We start from the raw sequence: 20376 nt of genomic DNA, 5'->3' as shown, positions 1-20376 counted from the left end.
AATCAGCAGAGATACCCTTTCAATCAAATAACAAATTCTTAACTATCAACTGGGAGAGAAGCTGAACAAAATTGTTTTGTTTACTTCCCACTGGAAAAGAGCAGCTGATGCAAGTCAGAACAGAAAGTTGTGTCATCCCCTGTTTCTCTTCACTGTCTCAATGGATGCTGGCTCAAGTCCATCTTGTGCTGTTTCCTCCAGGCTGACAGCTTCATGCTCATTTGTTCTGTGTGTTCTCATTCCCTGTCCATTTCACGCTGTGTTACCCTCACTGAGCCACGTGCGTTATGTGCTTTCACTGATCACCTGTCTTCTGCCATATACCATAACCAACTGTCTGTGCCATCACAGTCAGTGCCTTCACTGATTGCCCTTTAGCGCTGACTGGACATCTGTATTGAATACATCACTAGGGCAGATTTGATATTTTGAAATCGTGTAAAATGGGTGATAATGAATTTGGCAGCTCCTTTTAATTCACTTCCATTTTTTTTATCTCCACTGACTTCAATGATAAAAATGGGAAGAGATGTAAAACAGGCTATTGATTGGCTATCACTGTTATACAGAAAGTCAAGAATTTATCCCACCATCTCTCATCATTGGGTGTAAACTTAAAAAAGAAAATTACAGGTTGGGAATGCACAGTTTCTCCCCGAACCCCGGACAAGTGACTTTAAAGACCGCTGTGGAAGATTTCCCCTCTGCAATTGGTGGTAAAATTACAAGCTTGGCTCCCAAATCTCTATGGACCATTAAGCTCAGCATAAGTGCTGGGCTCCACCCAGTGAAAACCCAGCCAGAGTGTTTGGAGTCCAGGGTCAGATCCCTGATTAGCCAAGTGCTCAGTATTACACAGCAGCCCCAGGCCCAGCTGCAGGATTCAAAGAGCCTACCAGCAGACTTTTTCCAGGGGGGTTGCAGGCGCCAACCGAGACCTTGGGGTGATTGGAGACCTCATGAGAGATTTGGAAGGATTCTGGAGGAAGGGTTTGACATCTAATCACAGCAGTTGGCCAGGCTATTATGCTGGAAGCCGCAGTTAACTGGAAAGGCACTTACGTAGCAGTCAGTCACCTTGGTTTAACTGGCAGATTTCCTTGATTATCCAGTGTTCAATTTCAAATGATGAATAAAAATAAGACACATAGCCTTCATTATATTATTCAAAATGCCAACTCGCCTCCTTGGTGCAAGTTGGTTGCACACCCCTACACACCACCTCCATTAAAACTGGAAAAAGGCAGATTGGGGTCGGATTCAGACTTCTGACACTTTAACCCCCTCCCCCACCACCTGACCCAAACCCAGCCACTTTTTGAAATTAAAACCCCCCCTATATGTCTAAAAATTTACTATTGCATGGAGAAAAGCATGATACTGAACTTCCTATTCAAGAAGCAGACTTCCATAATCCACAATCCCATGTGGCATTTTAACGGTTGAAGCTATTTATTTCTCATGGATTAAACTGATTTTCTTGTGCTTCAGTCGCAAAATGAAATATGTCTTTTGAAGGAAACAAATGGATGAGTTTTACCTCAAACACACAAGACTTGGCAAACCCTTCACTGAACATAATGAGCTGTTCACAACAGAACCAAATCATTTTGTTGGATGACAACAGTTACCTGCACACAAGTTATTTCCAGCTCCTGAAGTTGCATCTGAAAAGATTCTTCTGATTTATATTGTGATTGACAGTAACTTGGGGTTGCTTCAGGGTCAGTAGGTTGTCTCAGGAATGTTTTTTTTTAACTTCATAGAACCTGCAGGGATTTAGCAGTTCTTTCAATACAACTTGCTCTTTCCACATTTCCTCAGTCTCTGTTTTTTATATAAAAGATGAGGAACACTTGTCCAATTGATTTGAATTGTACATCATTTGACTATATGTAGGGATATCCATTTTTGATAATTATTGCTCTCCTCCCATTTTTTCCTTCCTCTTCCAAAGCCATTACAGCAATACTTTGCCCACGTCTGTGAGATTAGACAGGAGGAAAACTTCAGTCTCATTTTTCCTGTTATTTTGGGCATGAAGAAGGTAAAAGCTTACACAACCACACCTGGGATCTCCCACACTGAGTCACACCTGTAGTTCAGCAGCCACCATTTTGGATCATGTGACCTTTTTTGTCACCCAGGTCACCACCTGAAATAGGTCCCAGGTTCATTGAATAAACGAATCGGGGCTTAATGCTTACGTCAGGCCCCTGATGCTTAATTGTGCTGAAACTGGTTGGAGCACGTACTGAACTTGCTTTGCTTAGTTTTCCTAGATCTATAGCTACCTTTGCCAGGGCTCCTTGAAGGTCCTGTTGGAGGCTACTGAAGAAGAAGTAAGTTTTTGGTTTTCAGAAGAATTGATGTGGAGTCAGGACAGTCCTCTTGCTCTTAGGATATCCCAACTGGCAAGCTTCATCAGAATGACCCATTGCCATCTGCAGCTCACTGCCAATATAACAGTGAAGCTGGGGGACAATTTATGGCAAGCCTGGGGCCTCTGTATTCATCTGTGTGACTTCAATGTGCTGTCACTTTCACTCTGATTTCCCTTGATAACCAACTTTCTTCCATGTTTAAGTACCTTAGCTGAAACATGCAAGGCTTGGGAATTTTTTCATTTGTTCACGGGATGTGGGCATCGCTGGCTAGGCCAGCATTTATTGCCCATCCCTAATTGCCCTTATTCAGAGGGCATTTAAGAATCAACCGCATTGTTGTGGGTCTGAAGTCACATGGAGACCAGACCAGGTAAGGACAGCAGATTTCCTTCCCTAAAGGACATTAGATATTAAGACTAGTCAGCTGTTCACCATACAACAAAACTATTTTGCTGGAAGATAGCAATTACCCACACACATCGAAGTTATTTTCAACTCATGTGGGGCTAGGGGTTATGGTAGTGTAGTGGTTATGTTCCTGGAATTGCAGAGGCCTCAGCTAATAATCCAGTTGTATGGTGAATTCAGATGGGTTTCGTGAGCCAGGGCTTTGCCAGGGACGTTGTTTGCCCAGGGACATAATACCTGATCTAGGGGTTGCCCCTGAAAACCGGCCATATGATCACCCTAAGCTGCATAGCCCGAAAATTCCAGAGCAAGGAGGTGCCCAGTCTCCTCCTGGAAAAATGAATTTTGCTTCTGTTAAGCCAATAATATTCTTTTAATATATAACGTCTTCCTGTTCTTTGGGGTCCATGTCACTTCCCTAGCTTGAGCGCCTCCCCTCCCTCCCAATGGGGCCCACTTGCCTACTTCTGGAGGCTGGTACACCTTGTGTCACCAGCTCCCAATTTTTGATAGATTCTATTGAGGTCAGTGATATAGGCACTCCCAGAATCAGGTAACCCTTCCTGCCCTCTGATTGGGGGAACAGGCATGGTGTGGACATGAAATGCAGCAACCACCATACATGGATCCTGGCCTAGTTCTGCTTTCCTCTTGCTTTAATTACGATGCCAGAGCACCAGAAGCCTATGTGACCTCTGATGAAACAAACAGTGGGTTACAAATTGATCTTGGGTTGGACAGTAGTGGAGAAAGAGAAGTACTGAATCTCCTGCCTGTTATACTTCCCACCTGATATTCAGTTCCATTGGCTTCACCGGAATAACAAACTGGGCCTCTAACAGGTTTTCAATAAACTGCTACCCCAAGATTAATTTCTACCCCATTATGTACAGCAGCTGTAGCAAGGAAAATTCCCAGCATTTTTTGGCATGCTAGTGCTTGTTAGAAATAGCAGCCAGCTGACCTTTACTCCTTTAGTGAAGCTCTGTTCCACATAAAATGAAAACATTTACTTAACTGAAGTAATAGAGGTTGCTGATTACCCCAGTTCTCTGATCCCTACCCAATGGAAGCGGGATAAGGAAAATCCAGTTTTAGTGTCTTATCAGGTTGGCACCGTGACACTGATTAATTTATCATGAATTGCAGCTTCCTCAATAGTAGAAGATCCAAATTAAAAAGAAACCTCAAGTTTAACTTTTAACATTTTTGTATGACTACCAAAGTCATCCTGCTAAGGCACGATAAAGACTGGAATTTCTTTATCCCACTCCTACAAGGTCAGCTCTGCCCAGAATCTTCTCTGATGCTGAGTTTCCTGGGTCAGGGGTCATTAGTCTATCCATGCTGGTGTGGGGGCATTTCTGTCAGCAAATGTGAGCCTCTCAGCATCCGCAGGAAGATCCAGGCAATGCAGTAGTGAGGTTATTCCACAGAACCAGAAAAATCCATTAGAGCCTTCAAAGGGGCCCCAGTGACCTGAAGACTGGACAACTTATCCCCTGAGACTTAGGGCAGGATTTTTTGCCACAGCTGGGATCGTCCAGTCCCTCCAAAAGTCAGTGGACTTTAGGCTGAGCCACCAAATCTCCTGTGGCAGGTCCCGCCACAATGGAGCCAGAAAATCCTGACCTTAGGCATTCAGCAGCAAGAGGAGCCTGTTGCTAGACCTTCTCTCTCCCATTTGCAGCATTTGGTTCACTCAGTGATACTGAGAAGTGGTGAAAATAGGGATGGGACAGGGATGGAGAACTGGGGCCCTATTCACCCGTCACGCCTGCTTGTTTGTACTTGCAGAAAGCAGCACCGTTGAATCCAATCCTCATCTAACATTGCAGGAATAACTGGATTGCATTCAAAAGTGGGAATGTTGGTTGATTTTTCTTCTTCCCTAGGCTGTATGCGCTGAGCCACGTTGTAGCCAAATGGCAATATTGCCCCGGCTAAGAACACCTAACTCAACACACACCAGAGATAAAACTGGAGAGCTTTCCAGTTTCTATGGTCTAGTGGTAGACTGGGCTGTGCTTTTCCCAATTAAATGATCATGGGAGCTTCTGCGTTGTCTGGATTTTAACTCCCTTGTGGAGCAGGCCTTTGGCATCTGCATGATGCACCGTACACTGTACCCTGACAGTAGTCAGATCAGGAATATGCTTTGTGGAGAATCATATGTAGAACGCTGACCTAACTCATTCTGTGCCGGAGCATCTGTGAGCCTCATTGAAATCTGTGGGATTCCATTCCCACAGTGCTAAATCCATGATGATAACAGCAGCTCCGCACAGAATGATTCAACCCTGTTGCCGTTAGACTTGGCTGCAGTTCATTCATAGGAAGTGCCCAGTGGCAAGCCAGAAATGTCTGCTGAGAACACCTGCTGAAAACTATGAAATGTTTATTAGTGATTTCTTACCAGTGACTGAATTCAACCTGTCAAAACTAACACCAGAGTGTTGTGCAGAAAAAGCACAAAAATAAAGAAGGGTTTCGAGGCTCAGCTTGGTTTATTATAAATTCGACAGAGGCAGGATTTTGTTAAAGGTGTTTGCATCTATTATAACCACAGAGATTTTAAAAACTGGTTTATCTGACTGAATAGTGAGTAGTACTGAATAACTGATGGCTTTCACAACATGACAAATATGCTTCAGGTGGAATTATGGCAGAGTACCTGGGAATAGTGATCTCACATGTTACAGGATTGAAAATAAAATTGCTAACCTTAACCCATCGCCCAAAACAGTGACACAGACCATGAAAATCTTTGGGCCAGATTATCTTGGTGCAAATGCTGAGATGTACCGGCTTCAGTTCTCTGTTGCTGACCCACCTAACCCATCCCACCCCACCCCTGAAACAACTTCCAGCTGGTCCCTTTCTAAGGGAACTGCCATACAATTATTATTTTAACAATATTTTCATCTTCACATGTCCAGGCCATGATCCTGGTAGGCTCCACATCCTATCCTTATGTCAGTCAGCTGGAATGCCTGATCACGTGTGTGTTGGTCATATGCTGTGTCCCAAAGAAGGTAGTCTGAACCTCTGGGCTCTAAATCCTCAAGTTAACGGCCTTTTGAGTGGCACATAGAGTTACTCCAGAAACGTCAGTGCAAGAATAGGCTACAGCTTAATTCCCAGTCATTCTAGCCTAATTTCCAGTTCTGGCAGTCTCCTATTGGAAATTTTGTCAGAATAGGATTTGGGGACCAATGTTGTTAAAGACACTGTTTGAGAATTTCAGGAACATAAACATAATTCATGAACTTTTATATATTTTTTTATTCTTTCATACGAACATGCAAATTAGGACCGGGAGTAGGCCTCTCAGCCCCTCGAGCCTGCTCCGCCATTCAATAAGATCATGGCTGATCTGAATGTAATCTCAACACCACATTTCTGCCTACACCCGATAACCTTTCACCTCTTTGTTAATCAAGAATCTATCTAGCTGTGCCTTAAAAATATTCAAAGACTCTGCTTCCACTGCCTTTTGAGGAAGAGAGTTCCAAAGACTCACAACCCTCTGAGAGAAAACATTTCTCCTCATCTCTGTCTTAAGTAAGTGACCCCTTATTTTTGAACAGTGACCCCTAATTCTAGATTCTCTCACAAGAGGAAACACCCTCTCCACATCCACCCTGTCAAGACCCCTCAGGGTCTTAAAGGTTTCAATTAAGTTGCCTCTTACTCGTCTACATTCCAGTGGATACAAACCTAATCTGTCCAGCCTTTCCTCATAAGACAACCCACCCATTCCTGGTATTAGTCTTGTAAACCTTCTCTGAATTGCTTCAAACCCATTTAAATAAGGAGACCAGTACTCCAGATGTGATCTCACCAATGCCCTGTACAACTGAAGCATAACCTCCCTACTTTTGTAATCAATTCCCCTCACAATAAACGATAACATTGTATTAGCTTTCCAAATTGCCTGTTGTATCTGCATACTAACCTTTTGTGATTCATGCACTAGGACACCCAGATCCCTCTGGATCTCAGAGCTCTGCAATCTCTCACCATTTAGATAATACACTTTGTTTTTATTCTTCCTGCCAAAATGAACAATTTCACATTTGCCCACATTATACTCCATTTGCCAAATCTTTGCCCACTCACTTAACTATGTCACTTTGTAGCCTCCTTATATCCTCTTCACAATTTACTTCCCTACCTAGCTTTGTGTCATCAGCAAATTTAGCAACCATTCCTTTGGTCCCTTCATTCAAGTCATTTATATAAATTGTAAAAAGTTGAGGCCCCAGCACTGATGCCTGTGGCACACCACTCGTCACATCCTACCAACCAGAAAATGACCCATTTATGCCAACTCTCTGCTTCCTGTTAGCTAGCCAATCCATACCAAGATGTTACCCCCTACGCCATGAACTTTTATTGGGATTCGTGGGATGTGGGTGTAGCTCCCAAGGCCAGCATTTGTTGCCCATCATCCCTAATTGCTCTTGTGGTTTGTTCAGCCCTTTCAGAGGGCAGTTAAGAGTGGATCTGAAGTCATAGGCCAGATTTCCTTCCCTAGAGACATTACTGAACCGGATGGGTTTTTATAATAATTGATGATGGTTGGTCATGGTCACCATTACTGAGACAGGCTTTATATTCCAGATTTTTTATTAATCCATTGGCTGCTGTGGTGGGATTTGAACCCATGTCCCCAGAACATTAGCCTGGGCCTCTAGATTACTAGCCCTGTGATATTACCATTACGCCATCATCTACACCATGGTTAGTGGCATTGATGCCAATAAATTTCTATAGAATTCCATTTTGTTGATGTTTACGTTGTATTGATAAGAATTTTCACCTTCTGCCTATACAGTATGTGGCATACTAAAACTTGCACCAACTCTGATGGGTTCAAAAAAACACTTGGAGTACAATATTGACGTGTCTGCCAACACAGAGAATACGGGTTATCTCAGGGATCTGAAGATAATAGTATGCTAAAAATAGTGGTGGAGAGGTAGCACAGTTATATATTTTGCCATGGGGTGGAGCAATAAGAATGGCAGTATAGTTTTTAGCAGCCAGGAGAATGTGAGCTTAAAGACCACCATGCAGCATGTGAACGTGCAAAAAAACCTGATCATTTATGGGCTAACATCAGGAAAACTATTGTGAAAGCTGCTATATTATTGTAATACAGTAACCAACTGCCTATTCTAAATAATGTCCTTGGAGGAAGAAAACCTACTACCCCGACACCCAACTCCAATTTCACAATTTGTGGCTGACTCTTAGGGGCCTGATTTTCCTGTTCGTGAAGGGAATTGGGAGACCAGGACTAATCCAGGATGCATTCCTGTCGCTGTTGGCAGCCTGCCAGGTGGTGGGATTTTCACAGGGTTAGCGTCTTAATAACCCTAAAGATGGATCTGCTGCCCAGTTAGTGGCCGTGAGTGATGGCAGGAAAGGAGGCGGAACACAGGGAAGTTGGCTGCGTTCTGGTCCGGATCGGGTGCCATTCCTGTGGCTGTTGTCTGTGTGGTCTTAAAAAAGAAGCGAGAGGATCTTCATCTTCAAAGTGGCCAGGGCAAATGGTGAGCTGGGAATAGAGAGGGTAGGGAAAGGTTGATTATTAAAATCTTATTGCAGTTCAGTAGTTCTTTTTGTCTCAACCTGCACTTTTTGCCATTAAATGTGACTATTTCAGCATTGCTGTGTGTGATTATCAGGCTGGAGTTGGTCAGCTCCACAGAGCTTCCAAGAGCTGCCTGCTTCCATGAAAATCTCAGGAAGCCAGGAGGCGAGCTCCTAACGAGGTCCCTAATGACCTCAAAATGCCCAATAAGTGAGGCAGATGACTTCACTTCCACCCCCACCCATGGGAAAGTCAATAGAGCTGGGAATGGACACGGCAGACCAGGACACTTGCGCTATTTATTTTGCCTTCCCGCCTCCATTCCATCTCAGTTTGAGACAGGAATATCCGGCCCTTAACATCATCTTAATTGGTCTAGCAATGACCCAGTAATCCAATGAAGAGAAAATTCAGGCAATTCCAGCTAGCTGATACTGGAAAATTCTCCTCACTGACATGTGCCGATTATTGTCCATGTTGGGAGAGCTATCTCAGGACCACTTAATCGCCTGTGAATGAGTGAGAGAAAATCAAAAGCTGTTGCATCTCAAATTGCTTTTGTGCATTTCCAAAGAGGTGACTCTAGAGAAGCACTGGTAAAAGCCTTGACTTTTAAAAAACTTATTCTTTCACAAGATGTGGGCGTTCCTGGCAAAGCCAGCATTTTTTGCCCATCCCTAATTGCCCTTGAGAAGGTGATGGTGAGTTGCCTTCTTGAACTGCTGCAGTCCATGTGGTGTAGGTACATCCACAGTGCTGTTAGGGAGGGAGTTCTGGTGTTTTGACCCAGCAACAGTGAAGGAACGGCGATATATTTCCAAGACAAGATGGTGAGTGCCTTGGAGGGGGACATGCAGGCGGTGGGGTTCCCATGCATCTGCTGCCCTTGTTCTGCTAGGTGGTAAAGTTCGTGGGTTTGGAAGGTGCTGTCGAAGAAGCCTTGATGAGTTACTGCAGTTCATCTTGTAGTGTAGATGGTACAAACTGCTGCCACTGTGCATTGGTGGAGGAGGGAGTGAATGTTAAAGGTGTTCGGGGTGTCAGTCAAGCGGGCTGCTTTATCCTGGATGGTGTCGAGCTTCTTGAGTGTTGTTGGAGCTGCACTCATCCAGGCAAATGAAGAGTATTCCATCACACTCCTGATTTGTGCCTTGTAGACGGTGGACAAGCTTTGCGGAGTCAGGAAGTGAGTTACTCATCACACGATTCCTAGCCTCTGACCTGTTCTTGTTGCCACAGTATTTATATGGCTAGTCCAGTTCATTTTCTGGGCAAATGTAACCCCCAGGATGTTGATAGTGGGAGATTCAGCAATGCTAATGCCATTGAACATCAAGGGGTGATGGTTAGATTCTCTCTTGTTGGAGCTGGTCATTGCCTGGCACTTGTGTGGCACAAATGTTACTTGCCACTTATCAGCCTATATTTGAATGTTATCCAGGTCTTGCTGCATTTGGACATGGACTGCTTCAGTACATGAGGAGTTGCGAATGGTGCTGAACATTGTGTCATCATAAGCGAACATCCCCACTTCTGACCTTATGATGGAAGGAAGGTCATTGGTGAAGCAGCTGAAAATGGTTGGGCCTAGGACACTACTCTGAGGAACTCCTGCAGTGATATCCTGGAACTGAGATGATTGACCTCCAACAACCACAACCATCTTCCTTTGTGCTGAGCCTAACAGCAACTAGTGGAGAGTTTTCTCCCTGATTCCCATTGACTCCAGTTTTGCTAGGGCTCCTTGATTCCAAACTTGGTCAAATGCGGCCTTGATGTTAAAGGCAGTCACTCTTACTTCACCTTGCTACTTTCTCGCCAAGAAATGAAATATGGCTTAGGGGGAAACCTAAAGATAAGGGAGAAAATGAAAACCTAAATTTACTATTCCCAAGTGGCTTAATGGGTAAATGTACTGTCTGATGAGGAAAACCCTATGTTTAATTCCCAGGCCATGATGAGTCACAATTTCAACTAGGGCTGCATCTGCAGGTATACCATTGACCTCTGTGCCCCCAGATTTGGAAGGATCGATCAGCAAGTGTTCCCAGTTCTGATCCCTCTCCAGTAACATTTGCTGGAAAGTCTGCGCATGTTTGTGTCAGATATGGAAAGGCTCACTTGTGGTGCCCCTTATTTCTGTAAACGCAGAGGCATCAATATTTATGGCGCGGTGGGGAGGAAGCAGCTTGGGAGCATATTTGTCCGGGGTTGGGGGAGGGGGGGAAACCTGATTAGGTTGTGAACACGGAGGTTCCTCCAGCTTTAATGGCTAGACCTCGTTATCATTGTTTTATTCTGGCTCCTGCTCGGCAGCCAGCCAGCACGAGAGGCAGGATGGCTGCCGGCTGGGAAAATAACAGCCGGAGGCTGCAGCTGGAGACTGTTAAGGATGATCCCCAGCAACAGGGCAAGTTTGGAGGTTGGGGAGGGGTGTTGGATCAGCAGTCGGTGGTGGGGGGATGACGAGGAGAGATTTTGGGGTTGCAGTTTGGAGTGGGAGCCGGCGATGAGGAGGGATCAGCCGGTCACGGCGGAAGATTTGCTTGAAGCACCGGGAGAAGTACCCCTGCTCCAAGCAGTGCTCTGAAAAGCACTTACCTACTGAATCTGTCCTCTCCCTTCCCCCTTTAGCCTGCTGGGTTTCCCGGCTGGCCAGCATTACATTTAAATCAGTTTCCTAACTGCAGCAGAGGATTCTGATTTCAAAATTATCCTGAGGTGTCCCGCCTCTCATGAACAAAACACAGGCTTGCCATGCAGTTTGCTACTGTAAAACATGGCAGCAGGCACATATGTTGTTGGTTGGGATTGTCTTGTGTAGTTTTTAATCACCCTGACCCCCTCCACCCATGGTGGGGAGGGCAGGGGTTGTGGGTCAAACATTCCCCCCAGAATGAGTATTTGCCACTTGATTGAGATGCCAGAGTTCAATACCAACAACTTGCATTCGTATAGCACCTTTGAGGTAGCAAAATGTCCCAAGGTGCTTCACAGGAGCATTACCAAACAGAATTTGACAATTACAGAATGCTTGCTCAGCCCTTAAGAGAGGAAAGAAACAAGGTTTGCCATGTCCTGAAACAAGGGAGCAGAGAAAAACAAAAATCTAACAGTTTTGTATTGTTAGAACAAACAAAAGTCATTTTAACAATCATCGTTTCTGGATGTGTTACATAGTGTGCAACGTGGATTTTGGCAGTTTTTAACAAAGCATATTTCAAGCTTCCATTCATTATTGTAAAGAACATTTGTGAAAAAATATTTATATCCTGCAGTATATAATGGGAAGAAAAACAGGGCCAAAATGTTTATTCCTGTTATTAACAGCAGGGCGTGAACAAAAGGTCACTGTTGTTCAAAAAAACCCTCTTTACTTAGGGTTTATTGGCTTATTTTCACCACAATAACCATTGTGAGAATGTGCTGTGCCAGTAAATTTTGTGAAGAGCCAAGCCCATAGTGCACGCCATCATCAAGATTGAAAAGAACAGGGGAGAATACAAGGTTAATCAAGAAGTCTTGGTTAAATAATGCTGAGGTTGGGATTTAAAAGCTTGTAGACTGTGGAGGAGGGAGAGAATACTGAGGGTAGTAAGAAATAATAGTTTTGAGGTTCTTATAAATGGGTAAAAAAATGTTGTGAAAGTCATGAGTTCATAATAGAGACTGCTGGGAGCTGAATAAGTGGATAAGACAGGATATTTGGAGCACCTGAGGATCAAGAATGGAGAGGTAGGAGCAGGTGCAGGGACGTCAGCGACTGCAATGACGACGACGACATGATTGTCACTGACTAGTAATCCAGAGACCCAGGGTAATGCTCTGGTGACCCGGGTTCGAATCCCGCCTTGGCAGATGGTGGAATTTGAATTCAATAAAAACCTGGAATTAAAAGTCTAATGATGACCATGGAATCATTGTTAAAAACAAAAAACTACTGCGGATGCTGGAAATCCAAAACAAAAACAAAATTACCTGGAAAAACTCAGCAGGTCTGGCAGCATCGGCAGAGAAGAAAAGAGTTGACGTTTCGAGTCCTCATTCATTGTTGGAATCATTGTTGATTGTTGTAAAAACCCATCTGGTTCACTAATGTCTTTTAGGGAAGGATATCTGTCGTCCTTACCTGGTCTGGCCTACATGTGACTCCAGACCCACAGCAATGTGGTTGACTCTTACATGCCCTCTAAATTGGCCTAGAAAGCCAGTCAGTTGTGACAAACCGCTACAAAGTCACAAAAAAAGAATGAAACCAGACGGACCACCTGGCATCGACCTACACACCGGAAACAACAATGGCAAAGTCAGCCCTGATGATCCTGCAAAATCCTCCTTACTAACATCTGGGGGCTAGTGCCAAAACTGGGAGAGCTGTCTCACAGACCAGTCAAGCAACGGCCTGACATAGTCATCCTCACTGAATCATACCTTACAGATAATGTCCCAGACTCCACCATCACCATCCCTGGGTATGTCCTGTCCCACCGGCAGGACAAACCCAGCAGAAGTGGTGGCACAGTGGTATACAGTCAGGAGGGGGTTGCCCTGAGAGTCCTCAACATCGATTCCAGACCCCATGAAGTCTCATGGCATCAGGTCAAATGTGGGCAAGGAAACCTCCTGTTGATTACCGCGTACTGCCCTCCCTCAACTGATGAATCAGTGCTCCTCCATGTTGAACATCACTTGGAGGAAACACTGAGGGTGACGAGGACGCAGAATGTACTCTGGGTGGGGTACTTCAGTGTCCATCACCAAGAGTGGCTCACACATCTGCCTGGCACAGATGCATCTGCCCATGACAGTATCAGTAGGAGTGACCGCCGCATTGTCCTTGTGGAGATGAAGTCCCGCCTTCACATTGAGGATACCGTCCATCGTGTTGTGTGGCACTACCGCCGTGCTAAATGGGATAGGTTTCGAACAGACCTAGCAACACAAGACTGGGCATCCATGAGGCACTGTGGGCCATCAGCAGCAGCAGAATTGTACTCAAACACAATCTGTAACCTCATGGCCTGGCATATCCCCCACTCTACCATTATCATCAAGCCAGGGGATCAACCCTGGTTCAATGAAGAGGGCAGGAGGGCATGCCAGGAGCAGCACCAGGCATACCTAAAAATGAGGTGTCAACCTGGTGAAGCTATAACACAGGACTACTTGCCAAACAGCATAAGCAGTAAGCGATAGACAGAGCTAAGCGACCCCATAACCAATAGATCAGATCTAAGCTCTGCAGTCCTGCTACATCCAGTCGTGATTGGTAGTGGACAATTAAACAACTCACTGGAGGAGGAGGCTCCATAAATATCCCCATCCTCAAAGATGGAGCAGCCCAGCACATCAGTGCAAAAGATAAGGCTGAAGCATTCACAACAATCTTCAGCCAGAAGTGCCAAGTCGATGATCCATCTTGGCCTCCTCTGGAGGTCCCCAGCATCACAATGCCAGCCTTCAGTCAATTCGATTCACTCCACATGATATCAAGAAATGGCTGAAGGCACTGGATACTGCAAAGGCTTTGGCCCTGACAATATTCGGGCAATAGTACTGAAGACTTGTGCTTCAGAACTTGCTGCACCCCTAGCCAAGCTGTTCCAGTACAGCTACAACACTGGCATCTACCCGGCTACGTGGGAAATTGCCCAGGTATCTCCTGCACACAAAAAGCAGGACAAATCCAACCAGGCCAATTACTGCCCCATCAGTCTACTCTTGATCATCAGTAAAGTAATGGAAGGGATCATCAACAATGCTATCAAGCAGCACTTGCTTAACAATAACCTGCTCAACTGATGCCCAGTTTGGGTTCCGCCAGTGCCACTCAGCTCCTGACCTTATTACAGTCTTGGTTCAAACATGGACAAAAGAGCTGAACTCCCGAGGTAATGGTGAGAATGACTGCCCTTGACATCAAGGCAGCATTTGACCGAGTGTGGCATCAAGGAGCCCTAGCAAAATGAGCTGATGGGAATCGGGGGGGAAACTCTCCGCTGGTTGGGGTCATACCTAGCACAAAGGAAGATGGTTGTAGTTGTTGGAGGTCAGTCATCTCAGCTCCAAGACTTCAGTGCATGAGTTCCTCACGGTAGTGTCCTAGGTCCAACCATCTTCAGCTGCTTCATCAACGACCTTCCTTCCATCATAATGTCAGAAGTGGGGATGTTCGCTGATGATTGTACAATGTTCAGCGCCATTCGTGACTGAAGCAGTCCATGTCCAAATGCAGCAAGACCTGGACAATATCCAGGCTTGGACTGACAAGTGGCAAGCAACATTCATGCCACACAAGTGTCAGGCAATGACCATCTCCAACAAGAGAGAATCCAACCATTGCCCCTTTATGTTCAATGGCATTACCATTGCTGAATCTCCCACTATGAACACCCTGGGGGTTACCATTGACCAGAAACTGAACTGGACTAGCCATATAAATAGTGTGGCTACAAGAGCAGGTCAGAGGCTAGGAATCGTGTGACGAGTAACTCACCTCCTGACTCCCCAAAGTCTGTCCACCATCAACAAGGCACAAGTCAGGAGTGTGATGGAATACTCCCCACTTGCCTGGATGAGTGCAGCTCTCACAACACTCAAGAAGCTGGACATCATCCAGGACAAAGCAGCCCGCTTGATTGGCAGTACATCCACAAACATTCACTCCCTCCACCACCGATGAACAGTAGCAGCAGCGTGTACCGCCTACAAGATGCACTGCAGGAATTCACCAAGGCTCCTTCGGCAGCACCTTCCAAACCCATGACCACTACCTCCTGGAAGGACAAGGGCAGCAGATAGATGGGAACACTACCACCTGGAGGTTCCTCTCCAAGTAACTCACCACCCTGACTTGGAAGTATATTGCTGTTCCTTCACTGTCACTGGGTCAAAATCCTGGAACTCCCTCCCTAATAACACTATGAGTGTACCTACACCACATGGACTGCAGCGATTCAAGAAGGCAGCTCACAACCATCTTCTCAAGGGCAACTAGAGATGGGCAATAAATGCTGGCCCAGCCAGCGAAACTCACATCCCATGAATGAATTTTTAAAAAGCATTGCAATGCCCGGGGTGCAGAAGGACAAGCTTAAATAATAATCAAGTCCCTTTGCATACTTCACACAACTGTGGTTAACTAGGGATAAATAAGAGGAAAACCAGCATTTCATGTGTTGGGAAAGTAAAAGGTTAACATTGCTGTACTGGAACCGACAATGAGCTATTTCTGAACAGTATGTGGGCAAACAGAATGCTGGGCAACCATCCAGCACCTTAATACCACAGCATTAGTCAAGCCTTTCTTTGCTGTAAAGTTCCTGTTGATTATAACCAGTAGCACCACATCAGCCAGAGAAATACAGACTACAAAAGTTTGTTTTCTGTCTGTTAAATGTAATACTGTTTCTAAGTCAACTGCTAAACAGTAGATTTCACCCTCACCGCCAAAATTTCCAAGATACTCCTTTCAGTCAAAGAAGGGGAAAAGCTTGTTTAATGGCTAGACAAAGAGACAATCCCCAACAGAAAACAAAGAATTCTTCTTTACGAAACTCCCAACTTATCCCCAGTCAGAGTTCTATAGGAATGACATTGTCTTAAAGGACGTTAAAATGTCGCAGAAGCAACATGTTTCAAATGTAACATGTCATGCTCCCGCGTGCCGACTCGGGATTTATTCCTGCTGGGTTCACACAGGAGCCTGACATTGAACATGGAAATGAGACCCTGGTGTTAAAATCTCTCTGGGACCACGTGCAGTGAGTCATGAAGTCCTCCCCCATGCCTTGGCTCCCTGCACACAGCGCTTATGCCAAGTTAAAAAGGGGGGGTTGAATTTTAACTGAGGGAAATTTCTTAACAATCAACAAAGTCATCTAGTGGAGCATGATTCTTCTTTACAAATGTTGGAAACCTACATTTAAAACACAAAATGTTGTTTTTTGGTTAGGACTCATCATCAGACCTGCTCAAAATGTTGACGATCGCTCTCATCTCTAGAACACCCTGGGGGTTAAATTTGATGGTCCCCAAGAACATGCACTGGGATCAGGATGTGGAATTAATCTGTGTCCGTTGCTTCTGATGCCAAGGTTCAAATATAGTTTGCACAACAGACTGCTGTTCAATGAAGGCATCGTGAGTGTTGCCAGCATACAGAGCATTGATCTGCATGATTAGTTGCGTGTGGTTGCACACCAGCTGGATGCTGAGGGAGTGGATTCCCTTTCGGTTGCAATACATCTCAGAGTTGACATGCAGTTCCCTCAAAATGCTGTCAAGGCAATTCTGGCATCCTGCACCGTGAAGCCTGCAACCCTCATGAAGCCATGTGATCACTCTGCCTGCTGCCTTCAGGCAAGAGATAATGAGATGTAATTAGCTCACTTTGAATAGAGAGCCTTATTGACTTCCCTTTAGCAACAGTGGATGGAAAATTGCAAGATGTTACAAATGTCTTCGCCTCCAGCCCGGAAGGAGCGTGATGCATAAAGGTTCATTGCCATGATTACTTTCACAGCCATTGGCAATGCCATCCCTGTCCTGCACTAATGCTGCAGTTGTGACTCAAGCAGGTGGCAGATTTCAGTGAGGACGTTCTTTATTGAAATATAGACATCACACACATTGGGCGGAATTTTATGCTGATGGGATTTTACGGTCTAGCTGAAGTCAATAGCCTTTTGAATGGCTCGCCACATTTTACGGCTCCTCCCCCGCTGAAACGGGACCGTATAATTCTGCCCATTGTTCCTTGCTGAGGCCCATGTAGAATTGTTTCCTGAACATTGTGAGTGGATATGGCCTCCTGCAGATAACTCTTCTCCTCCTCCTCCTGTAGCAGCTTGGCCTGCTCTGTGTGCTTCCTGCTCTTTCTCCCAGTCATACTTTATTCGAAGGAGAATGCGTACAGCAGCAGAATTGTTCAGGAAACAATTCTCCTACATGAGCCTCAGCAAGGAACAATGGGCAGAATTATACAGCCCCGTAAAATGTGGCGAGCCGTTCAAAAGGCTATTGACTTCAGCTAGACCGTAAAATCCTGTCAGCATAAAATTCCGCCCAATGTGTGTGATGTCTGTACTTCAATAAAGAACGTCCTCACTGAAATCTGCCACCTGCTTGAGTCACAACTGCAGCATTAGTGCAGGACAGGGATGGCATTGCCAATGGCTGTGAAAGTAATCTTAGCAATGAACCTTTATTCCAAGGAGAATGCATACTGTGGCACCCATATCTGGGAATAATTGGTTTGTGCAGAACCTTGAAGGCAAGACCAACTCCTTTAAATACCTAAACAAAAACAGAATTACCTGGAAAAACTCAGCAGGTCTGGCAGCATCGGTGGAGAAGAAAAGAGTCGACGTTTCGAGTCGAAACTTGAGTTCTGTTGAAGGGTCGTGAGGACTCGAAACGTCGACTCTTTTCTTCTCCACCGATGCTGCCAGACCTGCTGAGTTTTTCCAGGTAATTCTGTTTTTGTTTTGGATTTCCAGCATCCGCAGTAGCTTTTTGTTTTTATCCATTAAATACCTGCCGCGCTACTCCCTGTGGACTTCAGTAACTCTAAAGAACACTAGAAAGTGCCAAATACTTGTACAATCTGAGCAACAGACGGTAGAAATAAATCAGCAACTGACCTGAAAATAATTCAGAATCCCTTTAAATAGCGCTGGTGAGGGGTCCTTCTGCTGATAAACGCATGATAAGCCGTGAATGATTAAGAGATCATCATGTTGGCTGGAGCAATGAGCTCCAAAATGGCAGCGCTGGCATCAAAATCAGCGCTACATGCTGACTGAAGTCATAACCTGCCTATTCTCCATACACCCATTAGACATTCGTTAGCTCGCCAATATGGCATCTGGCACTATTTGCACCAGGTGTGTGCATCAGATTTTACACTGCCTATCTTGTTGTTGGAAATGGTAGCTGAGCTGCTGTGCAATTCCAGCATTTTGGCTTAAATTGAGAAGTATATTTTTTTTGGGTACAGATGTGGAGTTGGTGTATGGCGACAAGCCATAGACGATCACAGATATAGAAACACAAGCTGGCAACTCACTTTGTTTTTCAGTTCAATGAAATTGGAAAGTATCCAGCCTCTGGCTTGTGATTGGAATTTTCCAGCCCTAACACATCTATAGTGCTGTCAAAGCACTCCAAGGAAATGGTGCTGCTTGAAGAAAGCAGGTACTTAGCTCTGAGTGACCATTACCACCTGCTGCTGCTTAAAACACATCATAGAAAATGCTCTAGGTGCATGATTTAGAGTTAATTGTTAGTAGCTGAAATTTTATTTAGGAGAACTCTGCCCCATAATCTCCAGTCTTCCTGTTAGCTTATAAGGGGTGAACACTCAAGGGAATGCAGCATTTTTTGATTTATCATTAATCAGCAGACATTAAATAACAGTGGTGGTCATGGTAATTTGAAGTGTTAGTTAGCTACCCACCTATTGCTGGACAGCCATAAAACAGTTTCTCCATGAGCTTCTGTAGCTTAGAGACCTAGCCATCAGTTAGCTAATTATCCTTGGGAAGCCTTTCCTACCATCTTTTGTCTTCAGTCAATGTGGGTGGAATATCCATCGAGAGAATTAAATCAGGAAAGGCATTTGTGCACATAGATTTAGATCACTCACACAGAGATATCAGACTGGATGTCCAAACACAGGTTTTTTCGTTTGTGTTTAGCTAACTTGAGTTTCCACCTCAGAGTGCCAAAGGGGTTTTTATGTTTTTGTTGTTTTCATGGAACATTAGCAGATCTTACAGTGAACATTTCATTCTGTTCACGTACTTCCTGTAAAATACACCAACTTTCTGGTTTTCAATTGTGTCTTATTTCACTCGAGTGCTTTCCAGTCTTGTAAAGCCAGGAAAACACATGAGAAAGCATGTTCAAGATTACAGTAAAGAGCACACATTGCAAAGGTTACAATTCCCAGATCACTTCATCATTTAATTAGACTTAGGCAGCTAAGGTGCACTCTAGATCACAGACCACAGTCCACCTATTGGAGTGAATAGTGACACTGAACTGGAGAAAATATTTAGTGCAAAACCTGAAAATTTAACAGTGACTCCTCTTTTATTTTTGATGGCTTGCAAAGACTAAGTTCATTCATAAATGTATCTCTGCCTAAACCAGCACCTTATAGCATCCTGAGTCAACCTCATCACCTTTCCCAAGGTTAGAAAAACCAGTAGTAAATGGGACATGAGAACTCCAGTGTCATGAAAACATGCTTTATGGCAAATGATGATCTTTAATCCTACCTGCTGGAAACCCAAAGTGAATTTTTAAAAACAGAGACTAAGGCTGGGATTTTCTGGCCTTGCCTGTGGCGGGCAAAGTCACGAGTGGGACGGAAAAATTTGGAGAGTGGCCAAAAGTCAATTGACTTTTGGCTGCGCTCCAAAATTTCCCATCCCACCTGCGGTGTGGCCTGCCGCTGGTGGGACCACAAAATCCCGCTGAAGGCATGACTTGAACTTGCAACCAAAGATGGCTACTCAGTTTGCATCACTGTACCCTCCACATTCCTGTCGACTGAGATGGAAGCACCACATCTGCATGACCCTGAAGCTAACCAAGCCACCAAGTCCCACAGACTGTATACCTCTTTTCTTTCTTTGGACCCTAATTTGATTAATCTATCCTTCCCCACTCTGTAATCTATTTGTGTGTGTGTGTGTTAACCTTGAGTATGTGTGTATATAAACTTTGAGTGTGTGTGTATGTGTGTATTTTATTATTTTTACTTAGATTGGGTTAAGTATAATAAAGCTAGCCTCTTTCTTTGTTAAAACGCATGAAAGTCTGCCTGATTGTGGATGGAATTGTGTCAGAATTGCACCAAGGGCGGTAGCAGGTGTGAAAAACACCATTTCACCCACCGGCTGCAGTGGTGGGTTTTTCCGCCGTATCATCCGCTTCCGGCCTCATTATTTATGCTGCCACAGAAAACAT

At 44.7% G+C, this 20376-nt stretch overlaps 1 protein-coding gene across 4 annotated transcripts in view; it reads left to right on the top strand.

The window, feature by feature from the left end:
* Window positions 1–20376, top strand: part of pdzd2 (PDZ domain containing 2) — a 631303-nt gene that overhangs the window by 361557 nt on the left and 249370 nt on the right. Inside the window, exon 2 of one of the 4 annotated variants that reach the window (XM_078551158.1) lies at window positions 18479–18594. The exons of the other annotated variants lie outside the window; for them this stretch is intronic. Within the exon in view, the coding sequence (XP_078407284.1) occupies window positions 18572–18594 (23 nt within the window). The 5' untranslated portion in view covers window positions 18479–18571. The remainder of the gene's footprint in view (window positions 1–18478; window positions 18595–20376) is intronic. 4 annotated transcript variants of the gene reach the window in all.

The sequence above is a fragment of the Cetorhinus maximus genome, chromosome 1, assembly GCF_964194155.1.
Source record: "Cetorhinus maximus chromosome 1, sCetMax3.hap1.1, whole genome shotgun sequence".
Lineage (NCBI taxonomy): Eukaryota > Metazoa > Chordata > Chondrichthyes > Lamniformes > Cetorhinidae > Cetorhinus > Cetorhinus maximus.
Note: the sequence above shows the minus strand (reverse complement) of the source record. Positions and strands in the feature narration are given on the sequence as shown.